A 22,817-nucleotide genomic window follows, 5' to 3' on the forward strand; every position below is an offset into this window, starting at 1 on the left:
CACGTAATATAATTTATTTAGTTTGTTTTATGTACGGGAAAATCTTTTTTCCCTATTCGGTGTTTCCGTGGCAGATAAACTTTTAGGGAATTCGACGTTTCTATGAAATCTCATTGATGTAAACGTTTATAAATATGTTTGGGTATAACCGCACAATATCTGAGCAGAATTAGATGGAAATACAGGAAATAATTCAGAGACAGAGAAACTCTTTAACAGTACTCATTAACTCTGGAACAATGTCACGGACGACGAGTTTGCATTAATGTTGTAAATGCGAAAGTGACCACTTGTATCTACCAAAGATTGACAAAAATATCTTTGAAAAGACTTCTTTTACACTATTCCAGTAAACAATAATTTCTTCCAACCGTGTCATACGAGTCGATACACGCGCAAAACACACGCAGAATACATTTACTCCCATTGTTTTATAGACAGTCACTTTTCCGTACGAACGGTCTAGTCTGACTTTCTGACTCACAATACAGTTGTATTATATGTTAATACGTCAAATGCGTACGTGTGTTATGGCACGGGCAAAAAAATAAACTTTATTACGAACCTCATTATGCAACCTTATGTAAAGGACCTTTGAAAGACATTGGGCGGTTTTCAACTAGATGCCAACGACACGACATGACTGTATTATGGGCATTAATTATAAAAATTTAAAATATATGATAAAAAATATATTGCGCACGCAACATTGGATAGAAAGGATTTTTTTAATTAATAAATGGCTTCTTTCACCATAATATGAATATTTGAAATATATCTCAGGGCGCACCGTGAGTCAACAAAATTCTATTCACCAATTTTGTCCTTTTGACTTAAAAATGTATAATTTTATGTACGTAGAGATTATATACAATAGTTCATTTCAGTTCAGGAGCGTTATAAAACGACCTTGATCTTCTCTTCGAAACATATCTCTACAATTTTCCCCAACCGCGCAAGATGCATCATGCAACGCGTCTTCACTGAAATAAGATGCATTTTGACTCACACTTCTAATACGTCATATTAGCACTGAAACATCGCGCCATCGCGGCTGCCGTATCACCAACGTCTAGTGGAAAAACACCCACTGAACATAATAAATTACCCAATGCATCTTGCCGATAAATTATACCTATAAACGGCACACGAACGAGGATATTTTTCAAATTTCTATTAACAAAACGATCGTGACTCGATAGCTCCGCGTCATCCGCATGGCAACAGATGAAATGGCATTTTGGTTTTATGCATTTTTTATCGCTATAGGAAGTCACCCGACGTCACTTAATTGGAAGTAAAATTCGCCGTTTGACCAACAATAGATATCATTGCATGCCAGACTAATTCGTGTTTTATTTTTGGAAGCAATCAATTAACTGAACGAGGGGATTTTCTTCAAGTGTACGTACGTACAAAATAAACAAAGAGAATAGTATATTTTTCTCTTCAATTACTCGTGAAAGCCAGGATTGGAGGCGTAACCATAAACGATATCCCGTATCGCGTATTCCCGATTGCGTCAAAGCTTTATGTGCATTATTTAACTGTACTCCACGGCATCCGTTAAGTATTTTTTAACCTCTACCGTTAAACTTGCCATGACACTTACTTGTTAGTTAGAAGTTTAGCAAAAACTATAGGACCTATTAAATTACATCAAACTATGTGTCCAGTAGACATTTTTCCAGTCATGAGTCATGACTATCAGCTATTCAAGAAAATATCTAAGGAGAAACCAAGATTTTGTAGTACAATATCACCAAATATAGTAGAATCAGAATGTTGTAAATTGTAATATCAAACTGAACCAATCTAATAAAGGGGTAATTTAAATCTCGTTAAGGAATTATAAAGTTATTACGACAGCTGTAGTTATAATTACTATTAAAATAATTGTGTCTGAAAATTTTTCCTGCTTTGAGAATAGTAAATGTATACTAGATAAGAAATCGTTAGATTATTTTTGCACGTAGTAACCCGTGACGTCCAAACATGTCTACCTACTAAATTAAACTGAAACTTGAAATTACAACATGCCAAAAGAGCATATTGTTGTTTGCATAGACAACAATTTTTGAAAGTACTACATCAGAAATACTCAAATATAGGGTGCCTGACATAAAATAATATATTACATACTTGATTATCCTGGTATTTCTTTGTCGTGAGTGCGCACACGTACCAAATCAAATTTTCTACTTAACCAATATTCATAGAAGCGGTGAAAATTGTATCTACCGCTATATTGAATCAAACTTGATCTTATTCGCAATCTACTTTCCACGCGACAAGCATTCGTAGGGTATTAGGCACAACTCAATACTCATGTAGGTATTTCACATCTATTAGATCAATTTTATTGTAAGTCATGACCATGAGCCTTCTATGTCCTCCCAGACCGAGGTTTTTGCTAGCTGGTAAGCTAGATCTTCACACAAATTTAGACAAAATAAAGTATATTACACAGTACTCACCCTCTGATGAAACTTGGTCACGTCGTACGACCGCTCCGAGCACAGGTTGTATATCTTGTAGTGGTCCTTGTGCATCTGCTCCAGGAATCTGTACACCTCGTCTATGTGGTTCCTGTACACGCCCTCCAGCTTCTCCGCGGGAAACCCCATCGCTATTAGCCTGTCCGTGATATCTGTGTACGCTCGTTAAGGAGGTATTGGTGAACACACGTATGAACAATATTTTATGTAGCTCATAATTACAGGACGTTAATGTAAATTTAAATACAAAAGATAAGGTAAATTTGTAAAGAGGCAGTACCATTAATTTTATGTCCATATCAGCGTAGTTTATTCAAATTAATAAGTAAAAAGAAACTGCGCTAAAAATAACTAGGGGCTAAGTAAAAAATCTACAACCTAGGTTTCTATTTAACAATTTTGATGAATCTTTAATATTATATTAGCAAGAAATATAATAAAAAGCCAAGTTATTTTTGTGTGTGTGTAAAAAGTTCGTCCTTGGATAGACACATAAATTTTATCTGTTTAAAATAAGGAGGTAAGAACCATTTATAGACGGTTGTGCAAATTATATAATTGCATAAGTAAGTAACATAAAAATTACCAATTAAACTTTATCAGTAAATTTATTTCATTGATGATAAAACTTTAACTGTAGCTATGTTTAACTCATTTGTCCTATACATAAAAATAAACTTTTGGGACGCGAGGTTTTGTCGAAAAGGTGCAATTAAGGTTGTCAAAAGTTTTTTTGAAATGCATTTTGAAATTTTAAAAACACCAAATGGCTTTAAAGCAGACAGAAATAGATCAGAACGTGAATTGAATTGTTAATATTAGTTTCAGGATTCATAGATTAAAATGGAAAAAAAAATAATTTAATTCATACAAATATGAAATAGCCAATGTTTCGAATTGAGAATTATAAGATAAGTCCACAATTTCAACAAAATATAGGTGTTTTGTTTGAATAAATCATATTTACGTGATCTTATTTACCTAAATAACGTAGACGATAAAAATAAACAATTTCATACTTTTCTCTTAATGTAGGTACATTTTCCTAAACTAAGCTTTGGCAACCCTAACTGGAATTATGCATATATATAATTATTACACATATTTACGCAAATTGCGGAACGCTCGTGACTCTGTGAAATTAGGATTTGAGTGCGAAATCATTGATTATTTACATTGTTGGGGTTCGTGTGTCGGTTAAAATATATCATGTATGTGCTAGTTAGGTTTTACCCTAACACTAAATTTACCGATATAAGTAATGCTTATTTTTATTGCCTATTTCTGTGATGCTAACTATAATATTGACTGTGGCAATACAATGACCCTCTATATTGTATTATTTTAGGTATTTGAATGTAAGGATGAAAGGAAATGAAGTTTTTCTGAAATCTGCTTAATTAAAATTATTTACAGTAAGCTTAATATTAGTCAGGTTGTCTTTCCTGCCTTTTTCTCAAGATTTTAATAATTAAAGACAGAATATTGAAGTATGAAAAAGATGTATCTGAATCTCATGTATGCATGTCTATGTATGTATAATCTGTCGGGGAACTCAATCTCAAAATATAAAAAATAATACATTTCACAACAATCAGGAAACGTTTTTCGCGTGTTACCCAATCCTCGAATCCCGAGACGACTACACTTTTAACATCTCGCGTCTCGTAATGTTACAAATTCTCTCTTACACATCTATTACCCCACTGCAGATTGCGATTGGCCCGCCGCAGCCGTCTCTGCCGTCGTTAATTAAACGAAACCTACGCTTAGAAATTGAAGAATTTACAACGATTTTACTTAAATCATTAATTTCACCTATTATGTAACTGGGCTGTTAATTAAGTTGCAGTTTTTATATGCTACAAAATAATCATCGTTGGTTTCAAACAAAAGTCAAGTTAATAATAAAGTGTTCGTAAAATAGTTCGTCATATGATATTTAGTTTTAGAGCATTCAAATGCGTTTTAAATGAGATTTTTAAAGAATAGAAAAAAAAAAGATCACGAGACGGGATTCGAACCTACACCTACGTCTTTTGTCATAGTTCATCATGTTATATGCACGTAAATGAGACGAAGGGCTATATTTTATTCGCTACCTTTTTTATGAATAGCATACACTCGTGACTTCCAATGCATGACTGGTATGCACCAAAGCAGCTAAATGTATTTTACGTAATATACTTACGAAAAAATATTTAAAAAACGACCCAGCCAGATTACAGATAACCATCAACATCTTTTATGTACAAACTTACAAACTTTACCTCTATATAAAGTGTTAATAAGATAATACGAAGTTGGACAGACCTGCAGACACTTTATAAGTTAGAATCAACAAATATTTTAATTTATTGCCAACTTTAACTTACTCTTAGACTACAGGCCCGTGTTGAAAAAATTATGGGTCATTTGACCCACCAGGTGACCTATCTAGAACGATAAGACAGATGCCGACACAGATGCCGTACAAAATCAAATGACCAAATTTACCCCGGCAACTGTCGAAAAATAAAAATAAATTCCGACTTTGTGGACCACCATTTTTGTACGGCATCTGTGTCATACTATTTCTATACTGCTTTTAAGCCATTATTCCGCAACGCCGTACAAAAATCATGGAGACAAGGGGAGAAAATCTCTACCTGAACTTTCGAATTCTCATCTGCACTCAGGTGGACAGCTTACGAGTGACGTCATAGTGCTGAATCTTATTATTTTATGCTCTTATATCATTCTAGATAGGTCAGGTGGTGGGTCAAATGACCCATAATTTTTTCAACATGGGCCTGTAGTCTATCTCTAATACACACTGGTGCATAATTCGCCAATACATAATTGTACTACAATAACGATTTAGATTAAGTAGTTACTTTTGCATACATGACTAACAACAATCTTCAGCTACATACAATTTGCTATTTACCATTATATCCCACTCCTTTTAATAAATGTGTTAATCTATAACTACATTAAAAACTTTCTTTCCTATCGCAGCAGCTTCAAATCTGTCAAACAATTAAGACATCCAAGTGTTCTCGATTCGCACGCGAACCGAATATGAATATTTAATACCACGTTCCGTGTCGCAACCGAGGTTTTTCTATGTTAATGGCGTCTAGGATCATTGTGAAATTAACAGTTTCGTCTGGCGATGAGATGTCAACACGAGTTCAAAGTTAATGGTGACCGGTTTGATGGTATTGTCCCTCGGATCGGTTTGTGTCCGATGCTGCCGATGCTGCTATATCTATCTAAACACCTGTGTGCGTATTTTTGTATGTTGATTAGAATTCCCGTTTTTTAAGCTATAATGAGTTATAAAACAGTATGCAGTCTGATTGATGGTATGGGTAAATATTTGTCGGTATGGACCAGTTTCTCAGATGGGTAGCTTGACTTGAAATTGAGTCATTTGGTGTTAAATGTGGGGTAAATATCTCAATTCTAAAATGTGTTGAATTAGAATTGGTAGGATTAATTGCGAAAACGACTGCAGTGTAAATAAGATAGATTTCCAAATGGATGATATTAGTATTTAGTACGTCTACGACATTATTTATTTTTATGAGAATTCCAGCAACATCGGTGTTGGCCAGATCGTTTGCTGTTTGGTTTATAAATGTTATAACATTTATGTTTGGAGTTGAAGTATAAATTAAAGTCAACTTCTCTCGCCAGTCACCCATCATGGAACCTTCTAGAAGGCTGTAATTAAAGGCCGCCGCTTCACCCATAAGACACAACAAAGTTTAACTCATTATTTCGCCTAGACCCGTAAACAGCTGGCCAACCGCATAATGTGAGCACGACAACCTCGACGCGTACTAACTATTCAGATAGCGGTTGCAACACCGACGTGTGTACAAAACCAAATTCTCAATTAGCCATACAGACTGCATAGACGGCCGGCACGATGTTAAGGTGCGCGCACATAACGCTCTATCGAACCAAAAGGTAGACGACAATCTTGCAATACTAACTATCTAATAGACAAGTCAGCAGCTTCCTCGTCTGCAATGATTCGATACTCAAAGTCACCGAATCGAACAATTTAATATTTAATTACAAACTTCCCTCTCCAATTGGTATAGAATCAATTAGCGGACTAAGCATCAACTTGAAAGTTTCGTTTCAATTTGAAGCAATTTATATTTAAATGTCTTTTACGTTCAGGATATTAATTTAAAAAAATCGTCAGATTTTAAAGTTTAAAAAGTTAATATTGTTTTTTATGTGGAGAAAGTGAAAGCGTCAACAATGAATAACTATTAATTGCTAATGTTTCTAGTCTAAAAATAGTTTATTTCAGATAATAAAATGGACACAATAATTTATAAACAGGTCCAACCGCTACTCTCACTCGCGAAATTAATTCGAATCAAAGTCGAGCGGGTCAACGTTAACAATATTGAAGTGCGTCGAACAACGGCTACGCTCAAATCTGATCACACCCTCGGCTACCTCGTGCGGTCGAGTCGTAAAACTTGAAAATTCCTGCATTATTTACGCTTTGACAACTTTATGGGGGAGCAGTGTCACATAAAAATCATACAATTTATTCTAATTTTACAATGCCTGATAAAAATTTCACCGGTGGGAGCGATTCGGGGACGCGTGACGTCACATTACTCACGTTTTGTTTAAGAGCGGATATTATGAAATCGAGATGTGAAATTGAAGTCGATATTTCGATCAGTCATACGGCGACTCGTGTTCCATGAAAAGGTACACTTATCGCTCTCTCGTGCAAACTTGATTGACAGAATCCGTTTTCACAGTATGACGGGGAAAAGATATAATCTACGTATCGCAACAAAGGACTTCCTTCAATACATAAGTGCCTAACTATTATTTAATTTATAATAACTATTGCAATAGAACCGGAAGTGAAAATTCACTTAGTTATAGGTACCAGTGTACTGTCCACCTACCCATATCCTTACATTCTCTGTAATTTGTTAAACATATATAAATCTATATAAATAACAGATATAAATCTGTTCTTTTTATAATTTATACATTTACAAATACATCACCGCGAACGAACAAAACATAGCAACTACAGTCTACAACATTGCAACATGTACGCAGAACATCGATTTCAGAACATCGTTCAATAAAAGACAAAATAAGTCGCACATAACACCCCCATTACATAAAAGACACATCAGCGATTACGCTACACACGTATCGAATTAACAGAAGCGTAAAAGCATTAAAACAAAAGGGCATCGTTTAATAAGCTTTAAAGACACGTCTCGACGTCAACAGATAAACGGTGCAACAACCTAGCCGATCCAATTACAATAAACGCGAGTTTCCACTTGGCGACGCGAACGAACGGTGTACTGCCGTGCTGTGAGCATGTGAACATCTGCCCTTATTTGTTGAGTGTATTCAATAAATAACGTTCCGAATTGTTCTACCGTTTTAATGTGCTTTTGCAACGTGAGGATACCCTCACTTCCTTTAATTCGGATGCCAATAACGTGCATCGATACATGTGCGCCTTCTACTGTCATTCTTTTTCATTCAAGATCAGACATCTTTTATCTGAGTTAGGTATATAATATCGTATTGTATTGTATTTCGGTACTACTGCATCTTGACCAACGTAAAAAACTATTCTCCCCATAATTTTCTAACAATCACGATCGAAAACAAAACCAATGGCACAACGAACACTAGCTACTACATCAATTAGCCCTCCAATTATTAATACCCGCCACAGTTCACCAACTCACGAAGGCGTAAATCAAAACGCGGCATAAGTCATCGTGAAAAAAGGGATTATCCATTACGCTCTGTGCACGTACGATGCACACTCATGAATCACCACAGGTGACCCAGATATCGAGTAAGTTATTGCCTATTCACAATGTGGGTTAAAAGATCGCACGTAAGCTCCTTGCGACAATTATAAGATTGGGAACGAACGCAGCGAGTCGGAATTTGATTTATTTTTATTTTTCGCGCGTCCCCAAAATCCAAATACAGTGGGTACCACGGAATGAGATACGTATAACAACAATAATTATTATTGTACATACGTGATTTCGATCAAGTCCTATATTAGCCGTTCAATAAAATAAATTGTTCCAAATTTGGAGATATTATGAAGAAATTTTGTCTTTAAATAAAAATCGATTTGGTTTCTGCGAGACGCAATGTGCTCTCATAAACAATCGTATTAATTACGAAAACCATTAAATCGATTACGTATACGATATAAAATGAAGTCGGTTAAAAACCACAGATTTCAGCCCTTTCAATAACTTGGGTGTATTTGCATTAACCAGCAGCAGGTGCAGTATGTGGAATCACAGAGCGTGTCTGAGAAGAATAATATAAGAGTCATTTGAGAAGTGTACAAGTTGCTAAGTTCACCATTTGAGCATGGTGTACAAGTTGAGAAGTGCACCAAATGCGTCAAATCCTTAAAAACTTAAAAACATACCAAGTAAAGATTAAACAATAAAATTCATTTTTGCATTTGCGAGTCTGAATAACTTTGGCGAGAATAAAAGAAAAATACCTACAGCACCGACCGTAGCAACCAACGTGTTTCAAAAAACAATGACTTATTTCACTTTTCGCCGATAAAAATCAGCGGAAAACCAACAGAGTAGAAACGGCGGAGTTGGCAGAGACCGAAAAGTGCATTAATTTTAGATGTTTAAATTTGGTTAAAATATTAAAATGTATTCGTGCCAAACTCCGCAACGAGCCCGTGCGAGAATCATGAATATTTAGTTTCATGCATGCATCGTACATTTATAATAATTTACTAGCATTTTGCATTTTTATTTGACTAACTAACTGTAGGCCGTGACGATGCGCATGCACTTTGTATTGTCTGCTTGCATCAAGGACGACTTCAATTTATTTTCAAATTCAAATTTCCACACATGAATTGAAATATGCATATAAATGGTATCTTTAACAAGATTTAATACTAAGAAGTATTTTCTTAAAACAAAATCGTGATCACGCTCGGCTTAATTACTTAAATTTCCGTGTCGGGTTTAAGAATAATTACTAATGAATAAATCACGGATTAAATACTTTACAACCTTCCTAATTCTTATTTATTTATTTTATTTCAATAATTTATTACATTAATCTAGAATAATCGATGTCAGGGCCATAAGGAGAGACTAGTAAGCCATTAAGGGACAAAGTACTATCTTTGTTGTACCTATATTCTTTAATAATACCTTGATTATATTGGATTCATTAGTCGAGCTTCTATTTGTACGAAAGTTCCTGAATTGATGGACAGACTTGCATAAAACTTAATTGTCCGACGATGGTTTAAAATTCACAATGAAATTATGTCTATCTAAAAATATATAATCCCGCTAAAGCAGATTGTATATAAATAAATAATAAATACGATGACCATGTAATTACAATTGAACACTCCATTAACATATGATGACAATTATAAATTTCAATAAATGTAACGTTATGATTACATTTACAAAGCTTTATAAATACATCTGGAAATCCTTGACTGCATAGTTCCGCCCTCATTTAATAATATTAATCTGCTAGGTCATCGATAGGTTTGCCATGAGGAGTGTTGAGAACCATTCTATAAGATAACCGTTAAGGCTTTTGCTGACTCTAGATATTGTTAGGCTTCGAACAGACTAGTTTTAAATACCTATACTAATAATATAAAGCTGAAGAGATTGTTAGAACGTGATAATCTCGGGAACTAAGGGAGCAATTTCAAAAATTCTTCGATAAAAGTTATCCTCGAGTGCAATAGTTTACCTTGGGGGTCACCACTAGCATACATGTTATTAGTTATTTACTTCAGAGTGCTAGGACGATATAAATAAAAATATAATATGTATCATGTGCCTTTAGACCGTTTCATGGAAAGAATTAGAACAAATTAACGCATTGCGACTTGTTTGCGAGTCGCTTAGCAGAGGCGTTGTTGCTAGGGCGAAAAGGCGTGCGATTATTTTAAAGAAAATTGTATTCAAAAGCATCACATATCTATTTAAAATTTTAAAACACTTTTTAATGGATATAAACCCCTATGCATTCCAATATAATTTTTTTTATTATACTATGGTGTTCATTAGGTAAAGGAAGGAATTTTGAGGGTGCTGCTGACCTTCAAAATTCGAACTCTCATCAATGCATCCACAATTAACAGATGTTTCTTGTCGTTATGTCAACTATTCTCTGATAAAGAACATCTTTGGCTCATTTACTAAAAACTCTAAAAAGCATGAATCATCGTAATACGTGACGCTCATCTCGTAATCCAAAATACTCATCTTTCTACATCATTGTTAAAACTATCCGTAATAATTGAACCCTGAATAATCAATTGGGTTTTATATTAATTAAAATGAAAATTCTCATCAATACACCTGAACAGCTGATAAAACATTGAAATTAAACCTGCATTCAATTAATAACTAAGGCGAGATAAGCTTCGATTAGATTTTGTGCTTTAATTCATTTATTTCGCGAAAATTAAATGAATTGCATTCACACGATAAGCGATCATTTATAATCAACTAATGTATCAGAAAAATTGATAAAACTCGCACCTTAATAAGCATTAACTCATGACAATTTTAATTTTACGATACCGGTTTCAAACTATATATTCTAAAATCTAAAGCAATAAAATTTAAAATCACCATAAAAAAATAGCAGTGCGTCTAAATTAACAAGCCGTAGAGCTTTATACAAACGCTGTATCCGAACCATTGGTCAAAGTCAAATCGTAGATCGCTACCACGCCGCGTTCGCAACCCAAAATTAGAAGAAAGCGTACTATGCGTAAAAAACTCCATTCCTATTTTAAGCTATAGGTACCTACACTCCAACTAGCGACCAAATCGTACGGAACAATTAGGGTTGCCAAAACTTCCATAAAATAATACTGCCTCTCGAAAATTACAAGGTATAAGAAACAAAAAACAATATAGTATAACACGCTTAAACATAAACAATATTCTAAATTGCAACCATAGAGATAATATGTTACATATTACATATTATCTCTATGATTGCAACTAATGCAATTTGAAACAGTTATTACATAAAGGTACGTATGCAGGTGATGTACCTACAATGAGCTCTACAACATAATTGATTTATTCTAAGCAACACGTCCTTTAAGTATTATACAGTATAATGAAACACCCACAACAATCTGTACGTGAAATCGTGTACAAAACTATTCTAACTAGATACTAATATTCTTCTGTGCCTTCTCCTGAGGAGGTTGGCGATCAATAGGGCTATTTCAATTTTGGAAATCGCTGTTCTGAACAATGATTTAGTGCTCTTCTCCAGCCATTGACGAAGATTTCGGAGCCATGATAACTACTAATATGGTAAGAATATTCCACTATTGCCCTATACATACTACATCTCTTTATTTCAAACGCGTGGCAGCCCTACCGCACACGTCCGCCGCAGTGCGCGCGCGGCCCAAAAGTTAATTAAGAACACGTTTGCGCACTATGTAAATCATCGCTGTTGCCACGCGAGTTTCATTTCACTATTGTGCGGCGACCTTGAGCTAAGCGAAGCTTTAAGTGCGTTGCCACTGGCCCGTACATTCGGCTTGGATCATTTATTCCGCGTTGGATGTTACTACCGACTTTTAGCCCGCGAATTGCATAAGTTGAACTTGAATTACTTATTATGTTTAAAGTGAGATTACTTGATTGGCGTAAACGTTGTATTTTAATTAATCTAAAAAGAACAGATGTAGAGATATTCTTATCGACTCGTTTTATGTAGAAACTACTTTCCGAACCAGTACACTGCATGGGTACGATGATTCAAAAGCGCGTCTAAGATGTGATTTAGTAAAATCGGAAAATGTGTGTTTGAATAGGTGTTGCATTATTATAATATACAAACGTTTGTCTGCTAAACAGCACCAAGGGACTAATTCAATCCATAAAACTTATTCTTGCTGTTTTATGAAACTTAAGCTGCGAAATCATTAAGTATTTAATTTTTATAGTTAGTCGCATCATTGTCTATCTCAATTAAATTTTGTTATCCTTACAATAATAAAAAAAACTTACGATCCATTCCGATGATCTCATTAACTATTCATAATGCCATTGGTTTAATCTGTAGCAATGATCAAATTTTATAATTAATTTATAGCAATTAATCAAAGCACAGCCATGGGGGAGGCGGGGCTAAGACACGTATTTCGGCTGGTTATTAATAAATAAACAAATTCATATTTCATCCACCATACACATTTGATTTCAAATGGATGGCAATTTATAAGTGTTAAAAATTATTCCTATAAATAACATCACTTGTGAGTTATATATCTATGTTAACCACGCGATCCGAAGATTTATAAAAAAACCACTCGCCCGAACGATCTTTACTCGTGAGTCGTGACAAGTTTGACGGATAAAACTGAAATATTTTCTCATTTGGGCCGATATATCCCTATTATCGTCGAGTTAATAAATTACATCGTTGCCGCTATAACGATTTCCAACAACCAACGTTCACGATTAGGAAAATGTAAATTGGAAGTTTACGGCATAGGAAGCTGGAGTTAATTAAAAAATATAGATAATATTTATTTAAATTCGAAGACAAGAATGTTATTTTTTATAATCTCACACAGCTCAACGGGTTAGAATAGTTAAGTATTAATATTCTATTAGCATTGTAAAGAGTGGACCCCTTTATGCGCCTACACGAATGTAGGCCGTGCTGTCAAAACGCGTAATAAAGTGGCTGAAATATGTCCAAAATTTACGATCTTTTAATATTAAATACGGACGTGGTAACCACACGCATATAATATATCGGGTCGTTGGAGATATTTGTGAACAGGTAGCGCGGACGGACGGACAGTTGTTACGAATAACTGTGCGGATTATCTGAACCCGGAGCGATCACATATGTAATTAATTATGTTAATATGGTTTTATACACTAATCGCAAGTCGATGATCCGATTTATGTAAATAGAGTTTAATCTGGATTATCGCATACAACTCTTGAATAGATTCAATAAAGACCTCATTGTTGGAAAGTATTCTATGCAGAGTAACATTTTTATTTTATGCAATGAAACACCTATAGGTTTTCTATATGGTACTTATTAACAATAAGCTGAATGGGTTCTATATCTATTTCTGATTCAACATTATATGAATTATAATTGCACTAAAATCAAAGGCAACATAATTTTCTATGGTATCTCACGCATCTGACGTAGATTTAAGCTTCACGCATTTATGACGGAATAAAAACTCTACAAATTGGTAATCGAGGCGACTCTTAGTATAGTCCTATACGTACACTGTTAGAATACCTATTTATCATATCTTGCTTTATGCTAATCAATTGATCGATAGTGTGATACTGTCGAACTAAGTCCAACATTGCATATTGCCAACCCAATTAAACGTGAAATTATATCCTCTCCGACATCCACGACGGCCGCGGAGGAGCGAAGAGCAACTTGCGAATAACGTCATACAGAAGTCGCGTCGACGTCACAGCCTTGCCACGCCTTCGCCACGCTATCGCCAAGGGCGCGTGACGCAAGGCCACCGTGGCGAGTTGCCACCGCGGATTGACGCTGAAGAATACCATTACTAAAATAAATTACGCACAATATGTAGGTGACATTTAATTGAAAAACTTCCAATTTCACTACATAATGTGTCGCGAGAAATTCCAACTGGTTAACATTGTAAAGCGGCCTTGTTATGAGGCTGTGTGCACGGGCGACGCGAGATTCTTGCGAAGTTGCGAACATTCAGCGGGCCAAAGGTAAAACACAATTGTAACATAAACTTGATGATTCGCGAAAGTAACGTCTAACATAATTACTTATATTATGTTTATTGCTTTCAGACTTCTCTCATAACTCACGCGCCCCAAAGGGACGTTCTGTTCTTTAACTCAATTTCGTAACTGTTAACGAATCACCTTTCTTTATGTTGCTCTAAGAAAATACAAAGCACACTGAAAATAAGAGTATAACGATGTAATATATTTTTAATTTTTATTATGAACGAGATGCTTGGTTTCGCACGGGTGTATTAATTTAATAAAGTATACCAAAGATGGATAATATACATTTTCACTCCAGTTTTAAAACTTTTTCCTATTTTTTCTTCTAAATCAAGCCTTGGCACGTCAATTTTTAACACCAGAATACAAATAATAGATTTACACTGATTTTCTCATATAACATTATTAACTTGAAATATTAACCTACACTTTGAATAGCCCTCGTATTTTAAAATGAAAAGCCAAACACGACGGCACGCTCGCGACACTTATTAGCAGGCATCTCGATTACAATATCTGGTTTGGTGATTACCGAGCATCAGCACTGCGCAAATACCTAGATCTAATGTCTACACGTGCAGTAGTTCCCCTATATGCTAATATCTACATGACCCTGAACGAAACTAAGTATCGGTACTTTATTTAAAGCTCGATCATGCGGCGACCGCGCAATGTAAAGTTACGTGAGATTGCGTGATTGTTGAATTATAGAAAAAAAAAACCACGCTAAATATTGCGAGAGCCATTTTTCACGGCTAGAGAACGCGCCCACAAAAAATATGCATATTATTTTTTTTTTTTTGGAGTTTCTGCTTTTGATATTGTAAATGCGAATAGCCGTAGCAAGAGGAAAGACAGGAGGAAGAGGAATCAATAAGAAACGTTAGCATCTGCTTTAAATTAGAATACATTTCAGTATGTAGTATAGTTGTTTCAAATATAAAAAGAAAAATGACTTAATCTTAGAAATATAATGCCCTGCTTTGACTTAAAACTTAGCTACCGATTTAGATTTATATCTCGATGTTTAGATTCATATAAGTTTTATTTTCGTGTATTGCTCGGAAATTGACTAGTTTATCTGCTATTCAGGATAAAGACAAATCCAAGAAATAAATAAGCTTTATGCATACCGCTAGTTTTAAATAATATTTGAGCATTTATTATAATAACAAAAACTAACTCTATGTTAGACTGTAGTAGTTTAAAATTACATTTACTCAAACTCAAACTCATAAAATGCCTCACTGGTCATCCACACTATTTTAGAATGTCCCATTGACTACTTTGCCCAATTCTAAAATCCATTTCACCAAAAGTATTATTTCAGCTAATGAGAATACTTCAGCCTCTTTTTTATCACTCATGATGATGACCTGAAATAAACGCATGCAATTTCACTCAAGCACAGCGCAAGCAAAAGCAACCCAGTTGGACGGAAACAGGGAATTATATCGCACCTAGATTCCGACCAAACCTACATTTGCGTAATAAAGCCTCTAAACCGAAATTGATATTCATTTTTAGTTCATTTCTATTTCATATGTACACTTATAAAGATCTCACAATTTCGTAGTTATGCAATTATGTGTCATAAACGTAAAATATAGGGTTTTTAAACCAGACCGGTCTTTGTAAATGAATAACAAAAAAATCAAAAAAGAGTGTCAGTTAAAACGAATATTACAAATAATCCATTAAAGTTAGCATTGGTCGCATACAGGTGTTGTATGTAAGCATAGCGTTTAGAATAAATAACTTAATACGAAACCTCCACAAAACAACATGCATAATAGAAAATTACCTTCTTTTAAAAAGTGCGAAATTCCTTTTACCGACCGATTCGGTCGGATTTCGGAATGTTGTTATTTTGACAAGCTCCTCATTCCGTCCATAATTATTTGTCCAAAAAAACCTATAAAAACACGCTATCTTTGCATGTATATTTTAAAATTAATAATTTAAAACACCAATAAAACGTTTAAAGTAAATTAACCACAAACTTACCAGAGTATTTAGCGTAAAAATCCAAATGTTTATTTTCACCGTTTTATGTTTTTTTCGCATTCAATCCAATACAAACTACACCCTCGCCTAGCTTTTCTTGGATTGACGAAATGTCGGTTAAAATTTGAAACCCAATTTTGGACAGATGACGTACGATAAGTGATTGGATCGAAAGCCTTCAGTTTCACGCATGTCGCGCGTATTTTAAACGTTTTATCAAATAAAAATCAAAATGGTCGGATAGAGGAGGCTAGTCGGAAACCGGTGCCGTTACGTTATTAGTATGGATTTTACAGTATTAATGTAGCCCTCCATATACTGCATTTAAATAAAATATCAAAGATACACACGGAATATTACAATTAAATCAAAGATAAAGATCGTAATTACTTATTGGAGTTATTAATTGATATTTAATGATACTACAAACAGTTAATGAAGCGCCTTTGTAACATTGCATGTACCTATATTGTAAAATTGTGGCTAAAGACTGTTAGTATTTCTATATCCTTCCTCAAACAACACATTAAAAACTGGCACTTAATGTTCATTTAACTATTTGCTAGTCTAATAACAAATAATGATTTAGTATTAACTTTAGTGATCCTTATCAAACTATCGTGAGAAATTAATCAGGCGAAACTAAATTTCGTTTTTATTTCGTAAATATTCCTATACAATTCTGAAAATATTCAACTTAGCCGTCACCACTTGTCTGGTCTATCTCATAACATATTCAAGTCCACAATGATTAACCTCTGTACATTAGCTGCTACCGTATCCAAACATTCCAAAACGGGCAGTAAGATTTTCACGATTGCCATTTTAGTATTGGCCATAAGCATAGAACAATGTTCATACCAAAACTCTGCGCTAGCACGTACCGACGCGGCTACCGACGCGGACGGACGGACAAAAGAACGCATGTCAATAACATCGCACCGATAAGGCTGGGTAATTAAAAATTCATTTCAGATTATAAAAGTCGGTCAAGCGTGAGTTGCAATCCAACAGCGAAATTAGACGTTTCGTACGGTTTGTCAATTTCAAGGTACGTAATGCTGTTTGTATGTATGTCTGGTACCTATGATATTAGAATTCATACGAGTTCGCTTAAATTAGTAATAATTACCATTAATTGCGATTAAAATAGTTAAGGAAAATAGACGGTTTGAGTGAATGGTTATTTGCTAAGCCATGTCAATCTTTGTTTTTATAATATTGTCGGTACGTGGATTCATGATGCAATTTCTATGCAATAAAAATCTTTTGACTTCAGATATTATAAAACATATACGTATATATTCTGAAGAATAACGTATTTTTTATAATTCATAACATACCCAAATATATTATGTACAGTATTATCTCATGTGCTAAAAACGATAAGAAAGAGATAGCTGTAGAGTCCAAATTGGAACTGAATAATTATAAATAGGTCATATACAACCCAGCCTAATGTCTAAGCTTTCTCCCTATGCAAATATGAAAAATATAGGTAATAAGCCATCGAAAAGCTTTCTTAAAAACCTTAATCATGTCGCAACATCGCAACTTTTAATGCAAAAACAACCAATTTTTTCGTCACCCGCAATTTCCGCAATAAATTAACATTTAATAATCATTATCGATATGATAACTAGATAATTAAATCCCATCTGAGCAACGGGTTAACGACCCCTGCAAGCGCTGATAAATCGTCATTGCATTTTGTGTGGCGTTCGCGCGAAACTCACTTCCTATGGACAATTTAAATGACTATTTAATTATTATTATTCTATGTAATTCCTAAACCAATACATAATATTATATATTATGTTATAGGAAGGGTCATCTCCTGTGTATTTCGGAGTGTTCCATCGAAACACGATTGACTTATTTTTTTGCTTATTAACTTTGAAATATTGTTAGAGCTAAAGTCAGTAGGTAAAAGATCGGAGCATAATGCGCTGATTAGCTATTTAATTAATATTAATAATTAATAAACATATAGTTACGTAACTTTTAATCAAAGTTAAAATTCGGCTTTATTTGTGTGCCTTTTTAAATATATATGTATTGAAATATGACGAAATAGGTATAGCTTTTAAAAACTAAATATAGCGTTGGAAAATATTTCATTAATTCACTATGTCGTAATTATTGCACTTTTTCTCCAATATTACTTTTGAATTTGTTTTTTAATTATTAATCTAATACAGCTTTACCACCACCCTCTGTCATGATTTTATGTTCTTTATCTTGTGTTTGGTTGCCTGGAAGAGATGGCTACTAAAGCCATAAGGCCGCCATTTGTGCATGTCTCTCTTCTGTATATGTATGTCTTTTTCCTGTTTGTAATGGTGTACAATAAAGCGTTTTCATTCATTCATTCATTCATTTTACTGAAATAAATTCCAAGATAATGTCGTTATAACGAAGTAAAATTATAAATGTCGTGCTTTTCGATCGACGCTCGAAACAACAATGTTGCATCACAGCTTGGTGGGATTTTCACTTGATTAATTGATGCAATAAAAAACTATCATTTATGGACTAGTGAATGTGCATTTTTGGAATTATCATAGGAAATGAGACAAGATTTATTTTCTCTTATTAATAATAAAAATCTTACAGGCACCGTTAATAATGAATCATTTGATTCAAAAGCCAGGTAAAGTCTTATTTATATTATGTAGAGTGTAGACTAGAGAGGTTTTGAATTTAATAAGAAATTGTATGCAATTATAGTGGAGGCTGGGATGATTAGAATTAGTGGATGATAGTTGGATTGCAGATTGATGATGATAGATTATTTGGATAAGAAAATTTCACACCAAGATCAAACTATTTGATAAAGATTATACTTCGATTTTTCACTTCATTTAATAATGCAAATTTGTTTGAAATATCATTTTCCAAGAATTCTGTGCAATCTATGGTGCAGTACCACAACAAGGAAAGCACAAATTACAATGCAAGTTACATTTCATAGAGATAATTTGTATTAAGAATGTGTATGCCATCCATACTAATGTAATACTAATATCTATATATTCTATACATATAATAAATATGATGTAATATGATACATAGTAACTATCTGCCTGTTTCATTTTTACACTTGATTGAATGCTATTATGAAATTGTATACAGCAACCAAGAAACAACAAAGGTATAGAAAACTATTTGTTAAGAAAAATTATATTCAATGAGATAAAATAAGGGATAATATTATGTGTCATAATAGAAAATATTCATTGTAATGGTGGTGTAACGTTATTGTATTTAAATAGAATAAGTGATCACCAAAAACTTGCACAGACGGTTTCACTTTTGAGTGTACATACTATATTTTTTTTATTTTACAAGCCACAATATTGAGTGAAGGTGCTGTTCAGCAGATCAGCATGTATGGGGATGTATGTTAGTCATTCACGCTTAGGCAGATTAGTTGTACCAAATATTTTTAATACAAGAGATTGTTGATAGCCTAGATGAGCACATAAGCTTCTAATCATCATCATCAGCCCATATACGTTCCCAATCTTGGGACACGGGCCTCCTATGAGGGTACAGGACAAGCTTCTAATAAATACATTATATTTGTATGATACAAACACAACCTTGAAACCAAAGTTCAAAATCATATTACAAAAAATTAGTTTAATGATCAAGATTATTTATAAAACCGAACTTGACATACAATATGTAAGCATGAATACACCATAGCAACATAGATAAGATAATAATCTATAAAAGATTTCTAGTCGAAACACCCTTTCATAAAACATGTAGTCAAGTGTCAAGATAGTGCGAACATAGAAAAATTTATTAATTACTTGGCCAATATACACATACTAGCTGTGCCACATGGTATCACTCACGAACAAAACAACAGGCCGTCCGCCCTAAGTATATCTATAGCACAGCCAAGTATCATCAAAATTGGTTCAGTTTATGTGTAAAATAGTTACTAACACATTCATTGATCCCCACAAGCTTACATGTTTTTAAAATAAGTGTAGTAGTTTTCTGTTTGTCTGTTGACAATGTTATTTCTATCCTTGGTTGTTATTTAGTTATTGGAAACCCAGATGATGAGGAGGTATTTAAAATTAACTGCTACATGACAGAGATGCAATTGGCTTCAACATAATTTTAAAGTACAAGGAGCTCACTTAAAATATAACATGTTCACTCATTAATAACCAGAGGATAAGTGCTTAAATGGAAAATTCATGAGTTTGACAAGCTTTGAGTTTCCAAACCATTACCCTTATTATTTTGTTTATGTAAACATATGTTTTATATGCTAAATTTTGAAATTAAGAACTAACTAAGGTTCTGGATTACAATCTCAATCTAAAACAAAATTGTTCTGATTTGATTTAGGTAAGGAGTTAGCACCTCTTCGTAGAATAGTTATCAACTATCATAATTATAATAAGACATGTATGATTGAACTACGAAACAACTAAAATTAACAACTCAAAAAATAGAATTGTAACTTTATGTAGAACACTGTAATTAACAATGGTCTACTGAATATCATATAATTGTTAAAAGCAAAGCAGAATAGACACGGAAAAACCTTTTTGTTACTTAAATTGAAACCCAATATACAATTGAACATGATAACACAGTTAAGCAATTAATTTTATAAATATTGATATGTTTAAACTATTGGTTAGCATATTTTTAGAATATGTAGGTTAAATATTGTAATCAGAAGAAAGGTTGCATAGAAATTAGGTAACTATATTGATATGAAACAAATGTAAATTATAAAATTGATGATTAGGCATAAATGACATGATTAATTACATAGTGATAATAAAAACTATACACTTGAAATTAATATAATTGAGCACTATCAGTCCCAAAATACAATATCTAGTTTGACCTATTTTTCAGTAGACAGTCACTGAGACATAAATGATATGTTCCATTTGAATAATAATAGCACAATTTACTTAGAAAACTCATAAAACAACCATAAAGTTTGCAGTGACTTATATGAGAGGGAAAGTTTCAAGTGATTAGAAATTACTTTCTGTACACTATAATCTGACACTGATTGCCACAAATTGTACACAGAAACAGCAGAAAAACTCAATTATAGTTATCTTTAGCCCCACAATGATTATCAGATAGTTTTTAAGTGCTATATATACATCCTATGTACACAAGATATAGGTTGTCTTGTTGCTATGCAAGATATCAGTCAACTACACATCTATATACATGTATATATAGTGAGTTAAAATCAAACTATTAGCTTTTGGTATGTTTTTACATACTCGTTTTGACATAACCAACACTTTATGCCTCGATTTTTCGTAATATTATAACCTTACGAATGCTTTAACGATTTGGTTAGCTTCGTAAACACAAGTGAAACGATTTCGGAGCAACATATCACCATTTATAACCTCAAATAGCCTAAATTGATGGTACAATAGTGAGTTATAGGTTATAGTGTTGTCCTTGAGTGTGACGATCCTAGCAGGTTTAGGTACTTATAGTTATCTATGAAATCCAGTTAAGGGATAAAAAGTGGACTCACCTCTCGTCAGAACTATTTACACACACATACACACATACGTTTACACTTGGAAAAAGGATACATGCTAAGTCCAAGTTGAAGCCGTCTTTCACGTATCGTTTTCGGCGCCTGCTCACCATGTTTTTGATAGGGTTTGTCATTTTGATATTGGAGATGGAGTTGGCCATGGCTCGCAGGTTGATGCACCGCGGTAGCAACTCTGCCGCCGCGCCCTTCGCGGAGCCTGCCGCGCCCCAACGCTTCTCCGGAGCCTTTCGCTCACGGCGCCGGCAGCTCACACATATACCCATAAACCCTCCGCGGAGCGCGAGCGAGCACTGCACCCGCGGGATCAGCTCGCGTCCGCCATGCCTCCCGCGCGCTCTGCACAGCCTCGCCGGTCCAGCAGCCGTCAGCCCGTCACTCCACACTGCACCGAGGCCACAAGAACGCACCACTCACACATATAGCATACACGCCCGCCACTGTTCGCACGCACTGTCGCTACGCGAGCGATTTCAGAATTTATCTCGCACGAATGGCGTCCATCCTGCGTTCACACTAGATCCTAGAGCACGACCGACGAGAAACAGTTGCACAAGAAAGAAAGATGGTTATGAATTGATGGCTGAAAGTCTAAACGCCCTCTCATTCGCTCTCGAAGCTATCGCGTCAGTTGGAGAGGGATAAAACACAACCTTAATTTCTAGCAGTGGCTACTGGCTAGCTAGCTCTCTTTGTTCATTACTGTTTACGATTTCTTCCGCAAGATGTCACATGGAGAGAATGATTTTAGCGCGAATATTCAAATTTAAACTCTTTATAAGTGTGGATAATCGCAAATAACCAAACTAAAAAATGTGTGATTGAATAAAGTTGTAAACTATATAGTAGTTAATTTAAAATTAATGTTCCATTTTATTATTACGTTGTTAGAAATCATAGCAG

At 34.3% G+C, this 22,817-nt stretch overlaps 1 protein-coding gene across 3 annotated transcripts in view; it reads right to left on the reverse strand.

The window, feature by feature from the left end:
• The window catches only part of Pten (phosphatase and tensin-like protein), a 44,635-nt gene extending 22,051 nt beyond the window's left edge, over positions 1-22,584 (reverse strand). For 2 of the 3 annotated variants that reach the window (XM_090112028.1, XM_090112029.1), the window contains exons 1-2: positions 21,952-22,584; positions 2,478-2,650 (exon numbers count right to left, since the gene is read on the reverse strand). In XM_090112028.1, the coding sequence (XP_089968154.1) occupies positions 2,478-2,650; positions 21,952-22,180 (402 nt within the window). In that variant the 5' untranslated portion in view covers positions 22,181-22,584. The remainder of the gene's footprint in view (positions 1-2,477; positions 2,651-21,951) is intronic. The other variant, XM_090112030.1, reaches the window with a different exon arrangement.
• Positions 22,585-22,817: the final 233 nt, after the last annotated feature.

This window comes from Colias eurytheme, chromosome 17 (genome assembly GCF_061535395.1).
Source record: "Colias eurytheme isolate Ceu_HAF_F1 chromosome 17, ilColEury1 Martin Lab GWU primary, whole genome shotgun sequence".
Taxonomy (NCBI): Eukaryota; Metazoa; Arthropoda; class Insecta; order Lepidoptera; family Pieridae; genus Colias; species Colias eurytheme.